This window comes from Melanostigma gelatinosum (assembly GCF_949748355.1).
Source record: "Melanostigma gelatinosum genome assembly, chromosome: 14".
Lineage (NCBI taxonomy): Eukaryota > Metazoa > Chordata > Actinopteri > Perciformes > Zoarcidae > Melanostigma > Melanostigma gelatinosum.
Window position 1 is genome coordinate 7,754,858 of NC_136647.1, and position 21,879 is coordinate 7,776,736.

Genomic DNA, 21,879 nt, shown 5'->3' on the forward strand with positions numbered 1-21,879 from the left:
TTCAATGCTGAAATAAATACTGAAACCAGTAAATGCTGAAATAAATGCTGAAATAAATAATTAAAAGTATAAATAAATGCTGAAATAAATATGGAAATAAATAAATGAATGTATAGATAAATAAATACATGTTGATAATCTAACAGGACATGAAGAATACATATCATATATTTATTTCTACATTTCTGTTCACCTACATTTATTTATTTATGTGTATGTATGCTAATGAGGTGGGGGGTCCTAACCTCTGTCTAAAGCAGGATTGGTCACAGGAGTGTGATCGCTTCTGGCATACTACTTCTGCATTGCACAGTAACTTTGAAGTTGACCAGCCCAGTGTTGCCAAATTTACGATTTTCTCGCTAAATCTGGCGACTTTCCACATTTATTTATTCTTTTATTTAGTCATTTCTGTATTTACACATTTATTTATGCATTTATTCCTGTATTTATGTATAATTTATGAATGCATTTATACTTAAGACACTTTTCGTCCTCCATAATGTGGAGGCAGAGCCGTGTAAAGTGGAGATTTTACGAGGGATTAAGAGCTGGATGACTCCATGGTTTGGCACAGTCACCTCACAGAGTCTCCTTTAAATACTCCTGTGGTTGTTGTGCTGACAGAGAGAGAGACAGATTTACAAAGCCTAAAATAACTCAACTCAACTCGATGATATTTTTAATTAATTAATTAAATTAGATTCTTATATTTTGTCCAGGTTGGATTGCATTTGTATTTCGTGTTATGTGTATATTGTTTGGTATACAATTATAAAAACAAAATGTGTAAAGCTGTGGTTTGTTAACTCAAAATATTTAAACTGTGTGGTAGGCTTGTAAAATATGACTTCATACTTCCAACACCCTCGTGCAGCACAGGTTATTTTTGTTTTCCCACGATAGTTGATCACAGGCATCATCAAAACAATAAGTCCTTGATTTCTTCATACAATTTGCATTCACAGTCAAGGCTTGAGCTCCGAAATGATCTTTTAATAAGTAGGAATCACAGGATATTTCCCCCTAAATCTCGAATATTACAGAACGGTCATATTCACATGGCTATAGAAACGTCTAGAGTTATCTAGAACAACGCAAATCTCGCGATAGCTCCTTGACGAGAAGTCAGTTCCACCACCTTGCTGCTGTACTGTATGCTGCAGAGACACCGGTAACAGACAGCCGTGTGGATTATTACAAGTTGCTCTACTTAACACAGAGCAACAACGCTTTTACATCAATTTAAAGCGGAACAACTCGTTTATATTTGTGTTTGTACAACTGTAGATACCGTTATAGCTGGAAGACAGTCTGAGGATGTCAGTGGTGGGATTTGACTTGGGCTTTCAAAGCTGCTATGTAGCTGTAGCCCGAGCCGGAGGGATCGAGACAGTCGCTAATGAATACAGCGACAGATGCACACCGTAAGTACCTAAACCCCGGTGTTATTGATTGGATTTATGAGAGGATAGCTTACGAAGAGAAGGGTTTTTTAATTTCTCGTTGATTGCAGCTTTACTTACAAGCTACCATTGACTCTACGGTGAACATATCCTCTGAGTATGAGTATATCAGTTACACGTGTGTAAATATTTTCAACATGGAACCGTCTAGAATTAACGCTAGCTAATCCCCAGTGTACATAGCTGGTCCTCCCCATCGAGCATGCAGCTAGTTAGCTAACGTTAAACTCACAGGGTTTTTAGTACCGTTACTGTACAGTTTGAAAAACGGGGCTTTCGGTGCCCGGAGAACACGCGCGGGCGGTGTGACCCCCACCCGTCACAATTGCCGTCGGTCATGTCTTGAAGGCGAAAGCCCCGACCAACCAACCGGTGTGCGCCGTGTGATGAAACCGTGCGTCTTGCGTTTACGTTCTCATCTATGACGACAGCTTCCAACAGCTTGTTGGAAATTTCTAGCAAGTTGTTGGCTCTAAAGATATAACTGTACTGTTTGTATTGCGCTTAAAAAAATGCATTTTTAAAGAAGGTTGTCACCAAGCTATTTTTTATATATCTTCTAATTTTAGCTCTTGTTTCTGACACGGTACACTTTGTACCCACAATGTTACATTTCTTTAAATTATCATAATTAAGGTCTAGGCTAATGATGCACTTGATTGCACTGAAAACAACATTTAAGCCATTGAGGATGGATGTATTTACAGTATTATAATTGTTTTACTTGTTGACATTATTATTATTGTAAAATGAATAGGAAGCATATACTGATGTTTTTGATGACTGTAAGAAACTAGTCATTACTAAAGCAATTAGTTGCACTATTTAATTTGTTAATGGCATGAGAGATAACATATTTTGATCAAGTGATTAAATGTGCAATTTCAAGATATCAGTTTGCTTTCTTGTGATAGGGATGTTTTAGATTTTCTAAATATTTAATCAAACAAGTATTATAATAGTTTATCTTTTTAATTTTAGTTTTATGGAAATGTTCCTATGTCCATGTTTTCTGCCCTTTACATCACTAGAAATGATCTAAAAACAGCATACAACTTACTACTCTGGTCCTGCATCAAGATGTGGTCCAGTACCTGATGAGCCAGATGTGTGTTCACAGCGAACGTAGCTCTGACATCTGTATTTGATAGGGGTGACGATGACAGGCATGTCCACACGACCACTTCAGACTGTTTCTACACAGTACTGTGTGTGAACTGTGACAGAAGGATCGTACCAAGCCTACAATCCAGCCAACAATCCTGGTTTTAACAAAGCTTTCTTTGAAAGAATATTATGATCTGTCTTAAAAAAACGGCAATCGTTGCTGCTGCAGATGTGGGAAACAATCTGTCCCTTTTTATGTGTGTTGGGCTCAGAAATGTCATGTCATGTGTAGGCATAACTTAATTGGTAAATCTCTAAATCTGTCTTGACTCGAGGTGTATTCACAAATAGGACAACACATACCGCTTGCTCGTGATGGCATGCATGTCGTAGCGTAACATTGTCGTTTGTTGTCCTCCAGCTCAGTTGTATCGTTTGGACCACGAAATCGGTCCATAGGAGCCGCTGCAAAGAGCCAGGTAAGATCAGTTCAGTTGCTTTGTTGACATCTTTGGAGTTCCATGTAATTAAATGCAGAATCAACTTTTTGTTGATTGTGTTTTCTCCCGTCATGTCCAGGTGGTGACCAACTGTCGTAACACGGTGCAGGGCTTCAAGCGATTCCACAGCAGGGCGTTCACAGACCCTTATGTCCAGTCGGCCAAGTCTAACTTGGTGTACGACCTGGCACAGATGCCGTCTGGAGCCACCGGCATAAAGGTAAGATGAAGAATATCACGGTGCCTCTGCTGTAGTAGAGATAACAAAGGTAACCACAACTAGCTGGAGAGAAAGATGCAGTTATTTACAACAAAATATCAAAGTAATATATGGGCTAGCGCATTCAACCGGGTGCTGTTTCCTGAGCTAGGTCCAGATTAAAAGGAACAGCCGTAAGAAATCAAAATCCTTCTCCGTCATCTTTCCCTGTCTGTCCAGTCCTCTGTGCTCTTATCCTAAAAACAGTCTCTCGTACCTCTGTCTTAAACTGTTTTATATTTCGTTGGCATTTTATCTCCTGTAAAATTATTCTGCGGTAAGAAATTATCATTGTGCTGCGTCTCTGAACCTTTCAATTAGCTGATTGCATAAATATGAATGTTGCTAACCCATGGTGCCATCAGATTGAGTGTGTCTAGCACACCGTAAACACACAGCCTGCCATGTTTGTGTGTCCCTGTAGAGATAATTAATGTGAATCCTCAGAAGAAATAACAAATCAGAAAAGACCTGTTGTTGCCCACAAAATCAGTTTTCAAATTGCATAATGACACATTATGTACACATAGGTTTACATAAGTTTTTGTGGGGCCTGGTGGACTTTTTCATTATTATTTATAGCTGTTTACAGTTATCTATAAGCTATTTAAACAATTTGCCTCAAGAGTGTTCACCTTCCAACTGTTCCTCACCTCTAGGTCATGTACATGGAGGAGGAGAAAGTGTTCAGCATCGAGCAGGTCACCGGCATGCTGCTGTCCAAGCTGAAGGAGACAGCTGAAAGTGCACTGAAGAAACCCGTAGCAGACTGTGTCATCTCGGTGAGCATTTGCGCAGCGGTTTCACAGCTTCAGCAGGGTGTCTGACAATCGATACAGCTTCTGAAAAAGACTTGTCAGTACAGTGCATTTGTTTTCTTTGGCTTTTTTCTTGTGGCAACACATCTTAGCTAATTGGTTTTAAATGTCTAACGGGTGTTCATTTACTTGTTGGATCACGCCATGTTGCTTTTTAAAGACGTGGCATTGGTGTGACTCACTTTGCTTAATGTAATTCAATGTGTTTAAATGTATTGCTACCTGTTCGTGTGACATGTTGAGCTCTAAGCACTTCACCATGTGTTTAAAAGCTTGATTTCCTTGTTGGTGAATAGCGGTCTGCATTTCTTGCTGTGCTCCGTATATGAATTCAGCCAACGGCATCTGTTATGGAATGATCTCGCACAGGGAGGCTGTTCCTTTCACTGGTTCTTAATCTAAAGCTTGCATCAGCCCTAGAGATAGATAAGATGTTATTATTATTACGGTGGCCAAGAGCTAAATTTAGACCTTTTCCACAAGGAGATGTTTTGTTTTGGCTCCCGGAGTAACTGACGCGGCGACGCCATCCAGATGATTCAGGCCATTCATGCATCAATAGTGTTCAAAGTGATCATTCACACAGAAGGAATAAAGGATATGTTTGAACCTTTTTGACATCTTTGGCTCGTTATCAATGCCTTACAGTGATGCCATGTGTGTACAGTTCGTTTATTAGAAATGCTTCCAGTCAAATCCCTCATCTGCATTGTTTTTCCCGTCCCAGGTCCCGAGCTATTTCACTGACTCGGACAGGAGGTCTGTCATGGATGCAGCTCAGATCGCAGGCCTCAACTGTCTGCGGCTAATGAATGAGACCACTGCAGGTATGTTGAAGCACACTGTTATCTATGCAAGCATTTTATTTCTACGTATTTGCATTCTCGTAGCTCTCTGTAGGTCAGATGTAGTTAGCGTAGTTGTGTGCCCAAACTGACACCCGATGATGCCGGTTTGTTGCAGTGAGTCTGGCGTATGGCATCTACAAGCAGGACCTGCCAGCTCCAGAAGAGAAGCCCAGGATAGTGGTGTTTGTGGATGTTGGCCACTCGGGTTACCAGGTGTCAGTCTGTGCCTTCAACAAGGGAAAGCTCAAGGTGAGGAATGAATCCTTTGTGTGCCCACTTTAAAAAGCAACAGTAGGAAAAGGTTTTCAGGGGAGGGGAGGATGATACAGCGTGAAGATGAAGCAGCTTTTGCCAAAAGGTTTTACATTTCGTTGTTCCTCACATGCAGCCATCCTAGACATACAGCTGTGCATTAACTATGATTATGAAATATTCATCCAACCCTTTCTTCACCGTCAGATCCTGGCCACAGCGTTCGATTCGGAGCTCGGTGGGAAGGGCTTCGACGACATCCTGGTCAACCACTTCTGCGAGGAGTTTGGGAAAAAGTACAAGCTGGACGTCAAGTCCAAGCCCCGGGCGCTGGTCCGACTGTCCCAAGAGTGTGAGAAACTCAAGAAGCTGATGAGCGCCAACTCCTCCGATCTGCCGCTCAACATTGAGTGCTTCATGAATGACATCGACGTTTCCGGTAAACTTAACAGGTGAGATGCAAGATCCCTTCACCGTCTTTTTGACGTTTCCTTTCCCCATTGACTCATGTCTGAATATTATAGGGAGCTGCTATAAATGAGCCCGAATTTAAAAAAAAGCGTTGTTATAATTAGAAGTGCGTTTTAGCGGTACTCGGTGTGTGTGCGAGTCTATTAATAACCCTTCACCATGTGTCCCCAGAGGTCACTTTGAGGAGATGTGTGCGGGGCTGCTGACCAAAGTAGAGGGTCCCCTTCGCAGCGTCATGGAACAAGCCAGTGAGTGCATCTGGACTATCCCCGTCAGCACGTGCACACTCACACAGTGCTTGACAGAAGTATTTAACAAAGCCGTGGAATAATAATAATAATAATATATTTGGGTGTGCCAGAGTAGTTTTGTTTCATGTGCTTTCACCAGAAGATATAACGTTGAAGAAAATAAATCCTGAATGTCATTTTTCTGCAAACAAAACACAAACTTTCTGTGCCGTTTACGCTCACAACGCTTTGATCAGAGTATTAGAAAACGGAGCTGTGATTCCGTGTGCTTTAACACGCCTGTTTCTGCAGAGCTGAAAAAGGAAGACGTCTATGCGGTGGAGATTGTGGGCGCGGCCTCCAGAATCCCATCCATCAAAGAGCGAATCAGCAAATTCTTCGGCAAAGAGCTGAGCACCACCCTGAACGCAGACGAGGCCGTGGCTCGAGGCTGTGCTCTGCAGGTACGGCTCACCTGTGTGACTCACACTGCAAACTGCTGACAGCTGTGGAAGTAGAGTGGGAGGACTATGACATGCATGCACATGTATAATGCTTAAGTCACACAACTTATTTGTTGTTAATGCAGGATTTGTGTTGAAACATTTTGCATGTGGTTTTCTCAAGTGTTTTTGTCATTTCTATGTATATTATTTATCATAAAAAAACACCAAACATTTGATGGTAACAGCGTCAAGGCAAAAGTTTGAGCTTTAATAACGTGTCTTTTTCTCCTCTCCTCCCCAGTGTGCTATCTTGTCACCAGCATTCAAAGTCCGAGAGTTCTCCATTACAGATGTTGTTCCCTACTCCATCTCTCTAAAATGGAATTCAGCCGCTGAGGAGGGACTGAGGTAAGGGCTCTGTCCCCTGAGACTTGTTTTACTTCATGTTTGAACCTCACTGGGTGAACAGGGGAGTGCATCACACCTGTTTACTTTTCGCCCTTTACAAGATTCTGCAAAGCCAACACTTCAGTGTTTATATCGGCTTCTTGGGGTTTGAGCTTTCAGGAGTTTACTTTGCTCACGAAACCTCCTCCTGCTGTGTGTGTGTTTACAGTGATTGTGAGGTCTTCCAGAAGAACCATGCGGCTCCCTTTTCCAAAGTGTTGACGTTCTTCCGGAAGGAGCCCTTCACCCTTGAAGGTTACTACAGCAGCCCCAAGGAGCTGCCCTACCCCAACAGCACGATAGGTACTGCAGGTTCAACGCCACAACATGCCTCATGCCGGCCTTACTACAGCAAGCACAAACCAAGCAGTAGTTTCCTCACCCCTCTGCATTTTACATCAAAAGGTATTCTCACATATTCTAAACTGTCGCACCTTTCTCCGCCCTACAGGCCAGTTCCTGATCCACAATGTGGTTCCTCAGGCATCTGGGGAGAGTTCCAAAGTCAAGGTGAAGGTTCGGGTCAACGTTCACGGCATGTTCAGTGTATCGAGCGCCTCGCTCATAGAGGTCTTGAAAACCGCTGAGGGGGAAGAGGTGATCGAGACGGACCAGCCAGCAAAGGAAGAGGAGGTGTGTGTGGCCGCACCTTGGTTTTTATAAAGTCAGTAATGTCATCACAATGGAATTCAGATGTCTTGCCTTAACAAGCTCCAGAAGACTGATATGGGTTGCATTTCTCTCTCACTGATGCCACCTTTGTCTTGAGTTTGGCATTTTAGTTTGGTTCGCTCGTTACCATTAGCGCTCCAGAGCCAACTGTTTGACCTTTTTTCCCCAAAGTACTGCATCATAAGTGTTCTTCTGGTTTGAATGCCACTCAAAAGACTGCGAGTATGAACGAAAAAAAATGATTTTGTTTTTGTACCAGCTGCAAAATGCGATGTGTTATCTTTAACACAGTTGATGGAATATGTCTTTCATTGTGTTACGTGCGTCAGAGCAAAATGCACGTGGACCAGGAGGATCACAAACACCAGTGTGGAGACAACGCAGACAACAAATCAGAGGCCGAGGAGATGGAGGTAACCGTGTGCATGACGTTAAGACAATGACCATTATGCCATTACATGTACTGTATGAGTCACACTGCCTTTTGTACTTCCTTCTTTCCCTATTTCCATGCTAAGAACATGGGAAGGAAAGGAATAAAGTATGGAGAACGGGAAACATGACAAGAGATTATAAAGTTATTGTCAGATTTCCAGTACGTGGCTAATAACCAGTGGAGAATAATTGAAACCGTCGTCGACTGAAGCACATGTTAGACATTTACCACAGCCTTTAGCTATGTCAGGGGTAAATGTTTTATTTGCCGACTAAAATGATTTTCATCTCTCCTTTTTCAGACGGCAGAAGACGCCAAGCAGGCGAAGAAGAACGAGCAGCCCCCTCAGGCCAAGAAGCCCAAAGTGAAGACGAAGACGGTGGAGCTGCCCATCGAGAACAGTTTGCACGGGCAGCTGTCGGATGACGCACTAAATCTGTCTGTGGAGAATGAGGTAATGTTCTAAAAAATCACCACGATTGTCTAGCAGGCTCTCACGGTGTTCGTCTAAGTCATGTGCGAGTGAAACTTACTAGTACAGCGTTCATTTGCTTTTTCTTCAAAACAAAGGAGAAACACTGTTGGTCACTTTATAATTGATGTTAATGATGTAGCAGCTGCGCTTTATCCGATGACCTAATAACAACATCGTACTCTAAAACTTCTTTCCACATTGTTATTTAAGATTCATAACAGAGGTGGATTTGTTTTTCCCCCACCAGAGAGATTTTTAACTTTCCCACTTATTTACTTTACAAGGTTTAAATTAGTTCTTTGGGTGTCGGCATCCACCAAATATAATTTAACATTTAATGTGCATTCGGTCCATCCTCAAGTGTTTTGTGTGTGCACTTCCGCTGACTCGGTAACACCTGCCTTGCGTCTCTTCCAGGGGAAGATGATCATGCAGGATAAGCTAGAGAAGGAGCGGAACGACGCAAAGAACAACGTAGAAGAGTATGTGTACGACATGAGGGACAAACTGCACGGGGTCCTGGAGAAGTTTGTGAACGAGGCTGTGAGTATAGATCGTGCTTCAGACGCACGTTAACGGACATTAATCGATGTCATGCTTTGTTCTGTTTGTTTTTGTACGTTGTGAATTTAATCTTGCTCCTTGTTTGACATGTAGGATCGTGACACGTTCTCCTTGAGGCTGGAGGACACCGAGAACTGGCTGTATGAAGACGGAGAGGACCAACAGAAACAAGTGTACATTGACAAACTGGCTGAACTGAAGGTACCCAGGAAGTACTGGGCAGAAGTAATAATACTCTCATGCAAAAGGGAACTCGTAGATTTTAAGAAGATGGTTCACTGGACAGTCATTTGACCAGGCACCCTGCTTGTTAAGATGACTGTGGTTTAGAATACATGTTTATCGACTGTATTCTGTGACTGTCATAGAAAGCTGATATTCACAGTTCAATATTTAAAATAGGAGAATGGCTTCATCCTCTACAATATCACTATTTCTCAGAAGTGAATTGGTTTATTTAGTCCCGATGAATACGCCTTGTTATGTGTTTTTTGTCTTGAGACTAAACGTGATGTTGTCTCTTTTCTACAGACAATGGGCCAGCCTATTTGTGAGCGATACATGGAAGCTGAGGAGAGACCAAAAGCTTTTGAGGAGCTCGGCAGCCTGCTCCAGAATTACATGAAGATCGTTGAAGCGTACAAGGCAAAGGTAGCCTGGCACGGAGAGCGAGTGTGTTGACTAGCCAAAGGCTTGCTTAGTTTGATAATGTTGGTGTTGTATTAGACATTTTAATAACGAATAATGAAGTTATTTATGAAAATCGTTGTCCTAATTTATGTGTGCTTCTCCCAACAGGACGAGCTGTACGACCATCTGGATGAGCTGGAAGTGACTCGGGTGGAAAAGCAGGCGAAGGACGCCATGATCTGGATTAGCAGCAAGATGAACCAGCAGAATAATCAGGACCTCACTCTGGAACCAGTGGTCAAAGTCGGAGAGATCCAGGCCATGATTAAGGTACCGGGAGTGCATTCAATGCACACACACGCACACACAACTTGAAAATCTGAAGGTAGCTTCACCAAATCCACTCCCTGTAGATTAGTGATTGGTTGTAGAAATCAACGTAATTTAAAAACTGATCGAGTGAGCAGAACCTGGTCGCTGGAAAAGAAATTGCTTTATTTAAGTCTTCCTCTGACCAATACTTCCTTCTTCCTTGTGCAGGAGCTTTATTCAGCCTGTAACCCCGTGGTATCCAAACCCAAGCCCAAAGTGGAGCCTCCCAAGGAGGAAAATACGGAGAATGGGCCAGTCAACGAGCAGGAGGCCACCGAGAGCCAGTCATGCAACTCAGACAAAGCCACGTCTGCGGGCATGGAACAAGGAGCGGCGGAGAACAAGCTTCCTGAAATGGACATCGACTAACTGTTGCAGCTGCGACCTGAGTTTCACCTCCGTTTGTCCTGCGACTACTGTCGTTCTTCTGAGATTTATATCGACGACACGGAAAACGCAAACGGCAGCATCCCTAATTAATCGTGTTCATCAGCCGTCCTCATCGGCATGTCATTTCTCTTTTTGTTTGATGAATACAATGCATAATATTATTAATGAATAGACTACTTTACCACATAACCGTTGTCCGTGTCGGGTGGAAACTGCTTTCTCCGTGTTGCTTTGATGGCCATTGTGTTAAAGAGTGTTTAGTTCAGCATCTCCTGACCACATTTGAGCTAAGACTGTCAGATTTGAAGAATTGTAAGCAAAGTGGCTGTGCAGAAGAAAACTAGTGATACACAACGTTACAATGTAAAGTAATGCAGTGTGTCTAAATGCGGTAGAGGTACTGATGCGTACGTAAACGAACATGGACTGTTCCAAGTTGTACATGACTTCAAATAATTGTAACTGCTGGATTATGATGAATTTAGTTTAAAGTTGAGGAAGACTGTTTTTATTGAGGTTTCTTGTTTTCTTGTAATGTTGAAACTAGATACTATAAGTCACTGTCATGCAGCATTTCATTGTTTGGCTTTTCTCATTCAAAAGCGATGGTCCGTTGGTCCTCTGGTAGCCTTGTACTGTTTTTTTCTACTTAACGGTGTGAGTGTCCAACAAATCTCTTTCTGGGTGCTGCTGTTGTTGCCACATCACCAAAAAAAAGCTAAAATAAACCTTGAACAAAAAAAAAGGAATAGAAATGTGTTGCTATTAGTGGACGATACCACAACAGGTCAAGTGTACGAGGACAGACGATGATGCACTGGTCACAGTTTCATAAATGTTACTACTGGTTTTCTTTGTCTTCTATTTTCTCAAATAATCTAGCAAATATATGGCTGAATAAACATTATGTTTCGGCTCACTCAACACTGAACATAATAATGGACACAAGTTTTAATGCATGTAAGTTTATTAAAATAAATATATGAAAACCAAATACCAGGCACCAGAGAGGTGCTGTTGCAGCAGAGAGAGAGGGAGTTAGTTGAACCCTACCTTAGTCGGCACAGGTGCCTGCAAATCAGGTGATCCAACATATAGGGCTTCATGGGAAACTCCAAAATAAAATAGGATTCATCAATCATCAAAATAATTGTCAAGTGCTGACCTAAGTCATGCAATCAGCAATCAATAATAAAGGAAGGAAAGCATTTAATATTGGATGTATCTGGTATTTGATGGTATGAATATAATAAAACGAATTAAATAAAGTTGGTGTCAATGATTTAACTTCAACTACAATGTAAGATAATAAATACTCAAATACAAAATACCCTTAATAAATAAACATGAAAGGATGTGTCGCTGTTAGCGTGGTTTGAATGAATTAAGCCAGCAGTGCATGAACCACCAGGCGTCGCTGTCACACCCACACTGCCTCCAGTCATGCACCAGTCAGAGCGCAAGACTCACTCGTATTTGGTCTGAAAAGGTGAGAAACGCGTTATTTTTCCACATATTTTCTGCGTCACCGCACTTATGTTAGGATGATGTAGCTTAGCTCAGAAGTACGAAAGCTGTGTTGCCATGGTTTGATGTTGTCACAGAGACTGTAGCCATAGTCACTGTTGACATCAGCTAACGTTGCTAGCTAGCATAGCACTGCTGCTAACTTAAGTTTCCTAGTTCGCTAGCTTAACTTGTATGCTGGCGGGAAAGTTTGCCAGTTTTACCGCTGTGTCCGAAAACAACAGACATCTTATTTTGGCGAGATACATATTTATGAATAATATCGGCCATATTTTAAAATTAATAAAGTTTACTTTTTGCTAGCTAGCGTGCTAATAACTCTGAGGCCACAGGCTGTAATGTTAGGTTATCTAAAGGCAAGCTGACTCTCTGTGACGGCGAAGTTGCGACACCATTAACATAGCGTTCTGCTTTGAGTAAATGGTAAATAATTAACTAACTTTAGACTAAATAATCAATATATGACAGGCTAGACAAGGTGTTGATAGTAGCTCGTGATAAACCGGTATGTGATGTGTGGTAGTTTGGCCCTCGCTAACATCCATGTGTCGCTTGTGTTGTTATCGTTCTTTAGGAATGTAAATGTCCGAGGACAAGGAAGCCCAGGAGGATGAGCTGCTTGCTTTAGCAAGTATCTACGATGAAGAGGAGTTCCACCAGGCAGAGTCTGCACAGGGGGGAGAGATCCAACTCTGTCTGGAGCTCCCTCCTGACTTCAAAGTTGTTGTCAAAGGTACAGCTGTCAGTGAGCTGCTCGATGTAGTCGGCACTTCTCACACTTTGCCTTGGGTCTATTCTGTAGATGACGGCACATGTATCGGCCTCTCTGTTACTATGAATGTAACTAAAATCTTCTCTGTGTGTTGCAGGAGAGAACCCCACTGAGTATTACGTCTGCTTCTTGCCTCCTTTGGTGCTCAACTTTGAGCTTCCTGCAGACTATCCATCTACGTCCTCGCCGGTCTTCACTCTCAGCTCTAAATGGATGACCAGAGCACAGGTGAGGATCACTACGTCACTGTACAGGTTTGGTTAAGTATTCAAATTGAGAGTCGACTAAGGAAAAAGCGAGTGGCTTCACCTTGAAAAATGAGTTGTTGTCTCCTTACCCAGTCATACACTCTCAACATCTGCTCCATTGTACCTCCTCAGATGAGCTCCCTGTGCAGACGTCTGGACGAGCTGTACGAGGAGAACCAAGGCTGTGTGATTCTTTTCATGTGGATCCAATTCCTCAAAGAGGAGGTTCTGGACTTTCTGGGCATCCAGTCTCCTCTTGAAGTCATCAGGGGAGGAAGTAAGGCCTGTGGTGAGCGCAGGAAAACAGATCCAGCAGCCACAGGTATGTAGGTGTTTTGGTAAATGAATGTAGTGGGGTTTTTTTGTTTTTGAGTGACTAATATGTTTATCGATTATTGTTTTCTTCAGCTCTGACGCAGAGTGGGAGTCATTCTGAAAGTGCTGAGGAGAAGAAAAGAGAAGCGAAGAAGGAAAAGTCTCAACCACAGTTTTCGTTGTCTTCTCAAATGGACCCGCGGGCTGTCTTGGTGATGGACCCGCGGGCCGACCTCCTACCTCAGCTCCTGGACTTTGACGAGGAGCAGCGCCAGAGGGTGTTCGACAGCAAGGTGTTCGGCTGCGGGATCTGCTTCGTGGAGAAGCTGGGCTCAAACTGCCTCTGCTTTAAGGAGTGCCAGCACGTCTACTGCAAGGCCTGCATGACGGAATACTTCCAGATCCAAATACGGGACGGCAACGTTCAGTGCCTTAACTGCCCTGAGCCCAAATGTACCTGCATAGCCACACCATCGCAGGTAAAGGAGCAGCAAAGTCGATGTGTGTCTGTGAGCTTGTCTGAAGAGTTTACCCATATCACTCTTGTCTTCATCTCTCAGGTGAAGCAGCTGGTGGACGAGGAGCTGTTTGCCCGTTATGACCGTTTGCTACTCCAGTCCAGTCTGGACCTCATGGCCGACGTGGTCTACTGTCCCCGCCAGTCCTGCGCCACTGCCGTTATGGTGGAGCCGGACTCGACCATGGGGATCTGCTCGGCTTGCCAGTACGCCTTTTGCACCCTGTGCAAGCTGGGCTATCACGGCCTCTCCCACTGTAAAATCCCTGCAGGTAATGAAAATACATTACACGTGTCAATACAAGACTTATTGAAGCTGAAGTGTATATATACTTCCCCTCAAACTGAAAAGTGTGGGCTTGTGCCTCCGAATAGAATTAGAAATTAACTTATTTGCAATATTTAATACTAATTGGATGGTGTATTTTAGATATCACTGTGACTGTTAACTTCTACTAGCAGTTAACTAAAATGTACAGTTGTGATGTTCAATTCTGAAAGCTAAACACGCATCAAAAAGTACTTTTGTCAGGTACTGCAATGGTGGAATATTGCAGAAAGATGGTTGAGGAGTTGCATTTTATTCACGTCAACCCTGACTTGCTGTCCCTGTTTCCTGCCTCGTTCGACAGATGAGTTGCGTAACCTCAGAGACGAGTACCTGTCGGCCACCGCTGTGGGGAAAAAGTTCATGGAGCAACGCTTTGGGAAGAGGGTGATCCAGAAAGCAGTGGAAGAGTCCTTTAGCAGAGACTGGCTCAATGAGAACTGCAAATGCTGCCCGCGCTGTGGAACCAATATACAGGTCGGGCTGTGACTTCACCACTAGGGGGCACTGCTGCCTCTTTAGCAAATGAAACAAACATGTATTCTACTTATATATATGCTATCATATCTTCCATACTGTCCCTGAAGAGCCCCATGTTCATTGTCTCGTGTGTCTTTCCAGAAAGCGGACGGCTGTAATAAGATGACCTGTACCTCCTGTAAACAATACTTCTGCTGGCTGTGCCTGGGCCTCCTCAGCAAAGTCAACCCGTACAGCCACTTTAACAACCCACAGTCACTCTGTTACAACCAGTGAGTGATCTTCTCTCTGTTCACCACTCCAGCCAAGTAGTCACCGACGCTCAGTGTACATCTCTGACGTCTGAACTCTCTCTTCCCTGTTGCAGACTCTTCCAAGGTGTGGATCTCGATGAAGACGATGCCTTCTGGAGCGACGAGGAGGACTGACGACCCCCGCGCCGCACCTAGCCGCTGTATGCTCCATTCGAATGCACTTTATCCCCCATAGACCATCACTTCACCTGTGACACTAACTATGCCTGCGTCAGTGCACAACAGTGCAAATACAACATGTACCGTGGTGCCACAAGATTGTTTTCAGGCATCTTGGGTATAAAACATTCAATGTCTGTGTGTCAGTTGTTCGTGCTTAATATAAGGTTTCATGTAAATAAGGTATTCAGGAAATAGAAAGAACCCTTTCAGTTTTAATCTCAAGAGAGTAACGGAGGAACAACTGTGGACATTTTTGTTAAAAACATCAAGAATACATTGTTGGTGATAATGAATCTTTTAGACATGATGTCATAGGACTTATTTCAAAAGAGCAAAAAGAAATGTAAATCTCTCTCTCTCTCTCTACTGTATTCTAGATATCTACTCGCTCCGTAATTGGACTTTTTCATGATGAGTTTCGACATTCACAGTGATGATCAACAGGTGATACTGGAGCCACTGGTCGAGGTGTTTGCTTACTATTAGCTATCAACTGAGCGTTGCAGCAGAAAGAATAACGGCGTTTGCTCTTTGTCATATTCAGTATCTACCCGCTGGCTGTTTCTCTGTCGTGTGTCAAAACTATGACGCCAACTAACCGCTAACTTTTCTTCAGACCAACTTCCAGTTGGATTTAGTGAATTTAAAAATCTAATCGAGACACACATGATACAGGATTAACATAAATATAGGAAAAACCTGTAGATTAATATCACGGACATAATTACAGAATTACATTTTTGTTGGTTGACTACCAGAATGGTAGAATTTTCTTTTTCTTGAGTTAATTTACAGAAACGCTCATTTGCATGTGATACGATTGAAATCAGGCTTGTTGGAAAGAAGAATTTGATGAGATTGGTTGTGGGAGAAAGGGTTTCACAGTTGGTCTGTATTTGTCCGTACAGACTAACGGAGGGCACTGCAGTGATTATTCATGACAGTCGGTCCCCTGTAGGGGTTCCTGGGATCGGGATTATGTCGTGTGTTGAGTCGTTCAGGGACAGGTGTGAGAACGGAGACCCTCACTCGGTAAAACAACCCTGATACACACCCTCCTTTGCACAACTTGTTACTTGAATGTTGCCAAAGTTAAGTGTCGAAGAGAGGCCGTATGATCTTGATGTCTAGAGATACAAAAATATTTTGTATAATGTTAATTTATTTTTATTATATATATTTAGTTTGCATTTGATCAAAAAGGAGTCGGTCTCATGGAGGCAGTTCTGTTTGAAATTGAACCCTTAAATCTGTTCTTCATCAATGTTGAATGTTTTGCCCTGCACTGCATTAAAAGTGCAGATTGCTTTAAACATGGATGCAGGTGTGGTATGTTATGAAGACAATCTTTTGCTTCAGAATGCACCTTCCCTTCAGTGTCGCTGTCACTTCATGTCTCATGTAAGAAACATGTGAAAACAGGACCTGCTGATTTCTGTTGAAATTCATTGGGCATAAGTTTTGTCAAAAATAAATGTTCCCACTTTACAGTTTGTCGATGACCGAAAGACACAAGAGTTGGGCCAAAGGTATGAAGTTGAGTAACAAAGAAACTGCATTCACAAACGTATAGCTGTCAAATTCGTTAGGTTGTGCTTCATGCCAAGAAGAAACAGAATCATGAGTAAAATATCAAAGGAAGTACAACGCAACACAAATCCAGTCGAGTCCACAAGAGACAACGGTGACTAGAATGTTGTAATAGCAACTCATTAGCTCCAGAAGGCTAATATAGAGGCTAGCTTATTTAGCTGTAAGCTTGATTGTAGACAAACTAAGTTCCACTAAACCACAAAACTGAGTTTTTCCACTCGCCTTGGTTATGCTTGTTTAAAGACAAGAGAACAAATACAATTAGAAATGCTTTAATTGGTAAACATTTTAACATTCTAACTATTATTTTATTATTTTAAACCTTTAAAGTTAGGAAGCAAATACTGATAAAAACATGTCAAACCTGATGCAATGCTTTTCTAAAAAGTTTCAGAAAAGCCTCTAGCCTTTTCAGATGTTCTAACGGATTAATTTAAGTTTTCCTCGATTCAGTATTGAGAGTTAAGATCGACAAATGGAAACTGCAAAATCAGAAATGTTAACACGACTGAGAATTTTCTGTTGGATTAAAAAAACTAAAAAAACGAGCTCTGTGTCGTAGCTTTTAGAACACCGTGTTACCTGAAACATGACCCACATTTGCCCTGTAATCCAGAGGTTACACTGTGACAGCAAGAGAAACAATGCAACACTAAAGAAACAAAGGGCCCACGTTTCAGCCTGAGATTGAAAAGAGACGACAACATGGTGTAATCCCTTTGGCTAGAGTTGCTGACAGGGGATAACCCTTTTAAAATGGCCCCTCTCTCCTGTCCCGTCCCATCCCCTGCCCCGTGACCCCCCACACACTGACTGACTGACTGAACTGTTACTATGCCCATAAAGACACCTGCTTTCAGGAAACCACAAGCAGCAGCACCTGACCGACACCGAGGAACCCCCAAATCACTCGTTCTTTCCTTCCTTTTTCCGAACCAGAAACAGCAGGACGAGACTCAAAAAGGAAATAAGGTCAGTGGATCTCTGATGTGGTGGTGATGGGATCCCAGAGCTCGGTGTCGTGGATGTTCTGTTGTCGGACATGTTTTTGTGGAATGCAGTGGTGATGTTGATGCTGGATGGATGAGCTGTGTCTGGCTGGGGAAGCTACTATGTTTTTACAATGCTGTGGACGACACACATTAACCTGATGATCGCCTTTTGAACCACACTTTTGTGATCGTGTGTAAAACTTTTGTCGATCAATTTGTCTGTCTATCTAAGAAGCAGGTGCTAAATGACTCGAAAAGCACTTTTACTGTGTTATTTCTGATACGAGGGCTTTCTATTATTAGTCAGATAAAAATTCTGAAATGAATGTGAAAACAAAACTAAAAAACAACAAAAAAGTCAAAAAAGTCAAGTAAACTATCTTAAAGTACAAAAAAATGAAAAAGTATCAAATTTAAACTTTAGTTCATGGAGTAAATGTGCTTTTTGTTACTGTCCACCATTGTTAACACCGAGCTGTATGAACTCTCCCGTAGCAGACATCCACTGGGACCAGACCATCCACAGCTCATCCACTGCGGGACCAAGAACACAACGGAGCGGTCGCATCATGATTGAGAGTGACGGAGAGCTGTCGGCCATGGTGCAGGAGCTGTGGGACAATGACGTCAACAGGTTGAGACCTGGAAAAGACTACAGGATCTCTCTGCAGGTGCACCTCACGTACACACTCTCAGGCATGAGGCCTGCATTAGCCACGGCTCACAGCTTGTTATGTGTAGTTTAGTCGGTGCTGAAGACATTAACCTATATACCCAGAGATTAGACAACAGAACACTTTGATATCTATGTTTGGTTCTGTTGTTGAATGTATTAGCTTTTCTGTATCACCTGTATATATATTGTTTTACTGTTAGGTGGTTTGGTTGTTGTTTCACACTGTGGCAGTGCTTCCGTGTTGCGAAAGTATCTCCGACGGCATTCGCAGTGGACGAAAGCAAGCAAATAAAGCATCTGAGATGTGCCATCAATACATGCACGAGTCCAATTATTAAGTTTGAGTGGTTCTCTTCCTGCTGCAGGGCAAAGCTGGAGACACCATGGGCATCAACGACAACAACGACGGAGCCGGGTATCCGCTGTTTACATTTGTCGATGAGAACCTTTTCAAAAAGGAGACTTTTTTAGGTAAGTGCATGAAAAGTGAATTATCTTTCTTCATCGAACGCAAGTGCTGCGTCAAAAATGTTTTGAATTGACGGAATCTCTTCACACATTCCACCGTACTGTTTACCAGTTTGATCCCATCCTCCTCCTCGCCTCCCCTTCAGAGTAAAGCTTCTTCATCGACTCATAATCTGCTTATGACGAACAGTGCCGTGTTGCATAACCCCAGAGCATGCGGAGTTCACTGCGCTGGGTGCAGAAACATGCTCCTCTATAAACACCGGCTTCTTTAAATCTTCCTACGCGTGAAAACTGCTGAAGAACGCTTCATTCGGACAATTCTTTTCTCAGGATGTTTCAGCAGATTCATGCTGTGTATCATGCTGGCCTCACACAGAGGAGTTATTGGAGAATTATGTAACAGTTGGTCATCAGAGGCAGCTGTCCGTGGTCTCTAGCAACCTGCTTCACTGCTCCTGGAGCTTTTTTCAGGCCAAATGCATCCAAGTCGACACAAAATCAGTTTTGACACTTTTTCCGTCCATACTATGCTGGTTTCTGTATTCAGCTTTCATAATTGCCATTATATCCATGTCCCAGTCTGAACACAATCCCTTATTGAAGAGTGTCTGTGTTTGTTTCTACAGCCTTTATCTCCCTCTTGGATAACTATGTGAGTGACACCGGCGAGCCAGAGATTGTAACCCCTGAGGAGGTGGCAGAGAACCACAAATTCCTGGACTCCATCATTCAGAGTCCCACTATGAAGGTACCTGCTGGGACGTTTGGAAATAATCCTTGAAATAATCATATAATACAATTAAACGGACTCTCACAATGATTGAATCAGTCTACACACATGCTACAGACTGTGAGGTTCAGTACGATTGATTTGTCTAGGCACCATGAATGTCTGCACAAAATGTACTGGCAATCCATCGGATAGTTGTTGAGACATTTCAAATGTAAATGAAAACATTTCGCTCGTAAATTCTTGTTTGTTTGCAGATAGCTCATAAACACCTGGTTGAGAAGCACCTCTCTCCAAAGGATGAGACAGAATTCAAGGAGCAGCTGTACAGGATCTGGTTTGAACTTTACGCGAGGAGAGGATCCAGCAAGTGGGTGGAATCTGGCACAGCACCGAAATATAACTTCACCCGTGGAATCTGGCACTACGGTGGTAACCTTACTGTGAGAAACTGGCTCTGTCTAGCACATCCAGTCAGCATCGCAGTGAACCACTGAAAAATGCATAATGGCTGCACGTTCAGGAAGGAAACGGCCACTAAGAACCACATTTTGTCCAAATGGCACACAAGTTCATACAATTTCGTCTTTTCAATAGATGCCAAGATGCAAAGGTTAGAGTTCCATCTGCCTTTAAATGAACTGAGCCTACACTACATAAAATCAGCCAATGTGTCTGCGTGTCTCCCACCAGGCCTGACTCCTCTGGATTTGAACACGTGTTTGTTGGAGAGACGAGAGGAGGGAGGACTGTCATCGGCTTTCACAACTGGATCCAGCTCTACCTGCAGGAGAAGCTGGGACACATCGATTACAAAGGCTACAGCGTCAATGCAAACTCACCCCAGGTACGGTGTAATTGTTGCTTTTTAAGTTGGACCTCGATGGGGCAATGAATATATTTTCAGCACTGCTGAATCTGTATTGCACATCTGACAAATCTTTCTTCTGTCCTTTCTCGTCTCCTCGACTCCCCCAAAGTTGACTTGCGCTCTTTGCAGTCTTGCTCTAATCTCTTGCTCACATCATCGTTCTAGTACGGTGATGAGAAACCTCACATCCTGCTATGACCACGTGTTCCCTTCTCTCACTCTGCCCAGCTCTCTGTATTCTGTCTTTCTAACCCGAGCCTAATGCAAATTTCTGAGCATTTTCGGGCCCATTTTCGATTTAAACATGGTGAGGAGTCTCCTGTAGTTTAGCACTGGACCCAAGGGACACCATCATCTTCAATGTTACTCATCACCTGCCGTTTCTTTCTCTCTCTCTCTCACTGCAGCCCGACGAGAACAAACACATCCTGGCCCTACAGTTCAGCTGGAAGGACGGTATAAAGCCCAAGGGCAGCATCTTCATCGGCGTCAGTCCCGAGTTTGAGTTCGCCCTCTACACCCTCTGTTTCCTCACCTCGCCCAACGAGCGCGTCAAAGTCCAGTTCAGTTTCTACGACGTGGAGATCGTTTGCTACCACTACAACCAAAAGCACATCGGCACCACTTACCCTGTGCTCCTTAAGTACCGGAAACCGACCGAGTAACTTGACTCGTAATCAATCTGAGACATTACTTCTCCAACACTTGAGCATGCATACAAAGTGTCACAGGTGTTGTTGTCTTCTTATTTTAGATAAAGATACAATAAAACCTTACAAGACCAAATTGAAATTGTTTTTATTGCTGATGCCGAAAAAAATGTATATTTTCTCAAGTCTCTCTCTCTCTCTCTCTCTCTCTCGCTCTCTCTACATGCTTCTGTATTCAAATGATACATTTATAAATCATCCCCACAATTACCAGTTGCAATATTACAATGACAAACACATTAATACGCCAATAATTACAATCCAGTAACATGATAGTTTGCATTTTGCAAAGTATCCTTTTGATACTTTAAGTATATTTTGATGCTAATATTTTTGTCTTCAGCACATTTTTTAAGCAGGATTTTTACTTTAAACTGAGCATTTCAGTGGTATTGCTAAAGGATCTGAGTACTTCATCCACCACAGATGATTAATGACTTTTACTCAGTATTTGATCTTCCTCAGTATTTAAATTTCCCTAGCGGTTAGACTTTCCTAGCTGATTCTGTCGGTAACTTGTTATAGATAGTTATAGTTGTTTCACTTTGTTCCAAACGGGGGCGGTAAAGGGTTTGTTGTGGCCAATGACGTCAATCAATTGGTGAGCAAGAGCTTTATCAAGTTAGCAGGAATGAAGAAAAGATTATCCGGTTATGGTTGCAAAATAAAAGCATCAGAACTTTCCATATTTCAACAAAAATGGTAACATTTCTTATATAAACGATAAACGATAAAGATGGACTGAATATATATAGTAGAACAAATGTAGACTACCTTGTACATCACAAAC

The 21,879-nt window shown here is 42.6% G+C and overlaps 3 protein-coding genes across 3 annotated transcripts; all 3 read left to right on the top strand.

Moving 5' to 3' along the window:
* The first annotated feature begins 1,165 nt into the window (after positions 1–1,165).
* On the top strand, positions 1,166–11,231 carry hspa4a (heat shock protein 4a). Its single transcript, XM_079282925.1, has 19 exons — positions 1,166–1,427; positions 2,995–3,052; positions 3,153–3,293; positions 3,992–4,114; positions 4,878–4,977; positions 5,114–5,247; positions 5,458–5,702; positions 5,893–5,969; positions 6,264–6,415; positions 6,699–6,805; positions 7,014–7,147; positions 7,296–7,477; positions 7,846–7,929; positions 8,254–8,406; positions 8,845–8,970; positions 9,085–9,192; positions 9,523–9,642; positions 9,790–9,951; positions 10,162–11,231. Exons 1-19 carry the CDS (start codon positions 1,321–1,323, stop codon positions 10,360–10,362), a joined length of 2,514 nt encoding a protein of 837 aa, XP_079139051.1. The 5' UTR covers positions 1,166–1,320; the 3' UTR covers positions 10,363–11,231.
* A 573-nt stretch (positions 11,232–11,804) lies between these two features.
* rnf14 (ring finger protein 14) lies at positions 11,805–17,142 on the top strand. Its single transcript, XM_079282827.1, has 9 exons — positions 11,805–11,872; positions 12,485–12,643; positions 12,780–12,910; positions 13,063–13,252; positions 13,339–13,724; positions 13,806–14,034; positions 14,395–14,567; positions 14,712–14,842; positions 14,938–17,142. The coding sequence occupies exons 2-9, from the start codon at positions 12,493–12,495 to the stop codon at positions 14,996–14,998; spliced, it is 1,452 nt and encodes a 483-aa protein (XP_079138953.1). The 5' UTR covers positions 11,805–11,872; positions 12,485–12,492; the 3' UTR covers positions 14,999–17,142.
* A 913-nt stretch (positions 17,143–18,055) lies between these two features.
* On the top strand, positions 18,056–21,074 carry endou2 (endonuclease, polyU-specific 2). The gene is made up of 6 exons (XM_079283774.1): positions 18,056–18,302; positions 18,673–18,778; positions 19,405–19,526; positions 19,766–19,878; positions 20,202–20,355; positions 20,787–21,074. Exons 1-6 carry the CDS (start codon positions 18,111–18,113, stop codon positions 21,042–21,044), a joined length of 945 nt encoding a protein of 314 aa, XP_079139900.1. The 5' UTR covers positions 18,056–18,110; the 3' UTR covers positions 21,045–21,074.
* The last annotated feature ends 805 nt before the right edge of the window (positions 21,075–21,879 follow it).

What these genes read in the sequence shown, in the direction of transcription:
- hspa4a (XM_079282925.1), top strand. Translation starts at nt 1,321, where the DNA reads ATGTCAGTGGTGGGATTTGACTTGGGCTTTCAAAGCTGCTATGTAGCT. An exon ending in GAGCCGCTGCAAAGAGCCAG is followed by an intron (nt 3,053 to 3,152) that starts GTAAGATCAGTT and finishes CGTCATGTCCAG; the next exon opens with GTGGTGACCAACTGTCGTAA. An exon ending in ATCTGTCTGTGGAGAATGAG is followed by an intron (nt 8,407 to 8,844) that starts GTAATGTTCTAA and finishes CGTCTCTTCCAG; the next exon opens with GGGAAGATGATCATGCAGGA.
- rnf14 (XM_079282827.1), top strand. Translation starts at nt 12,493, where the DNA reads ATGTCCGAGGACAAGGAAGCCCAGGAGGATGAGCTGCTTGCTTTAGCA. An exon ending in CTTCAAAGTTGTTGTCAAAG is followed by an intron (nt 12,644 to 12,779) that starts GTACAGCTGTCA and finishes TGTGTGTTGCAG; the next exon opens with GAGAGAACCCCACTGAGTAT. An exon ending in CCACTGTAAAATCCCTGCAG is followed by an intron (nt 14,035 to 14,394) that starts GTAATGAAAATA and finishes CTCGTTCGACAG; the next exon opens with ATGAGTTGCGTAACCTCAGA.
- endou2 (XM_079283774.1), top strand. Translation starts at nt 18,111, where the DNA reads ATGAACTCTCCCGTAGCAGACATCCACTGGGACCAGACCATCCACAGC. An exon ending in TTCAGAGTCCCACTATGAAG is followed by an intron (nt 19,527 to 19,765) that starts GTACCTGCTGGG and finishes GTTTGTTTGCAG; the next exon opens with ATAGCTCATAAACACCTGGT. An exon ending in TCAATGCAAACTCACCCCAG is followed by an intron (nt 20,356 to 20,786) that starts GTACGGTGTAAT and finishes CTCTCACTGCAG; the next exon opens with CCCGACGAGAACAAACACAT.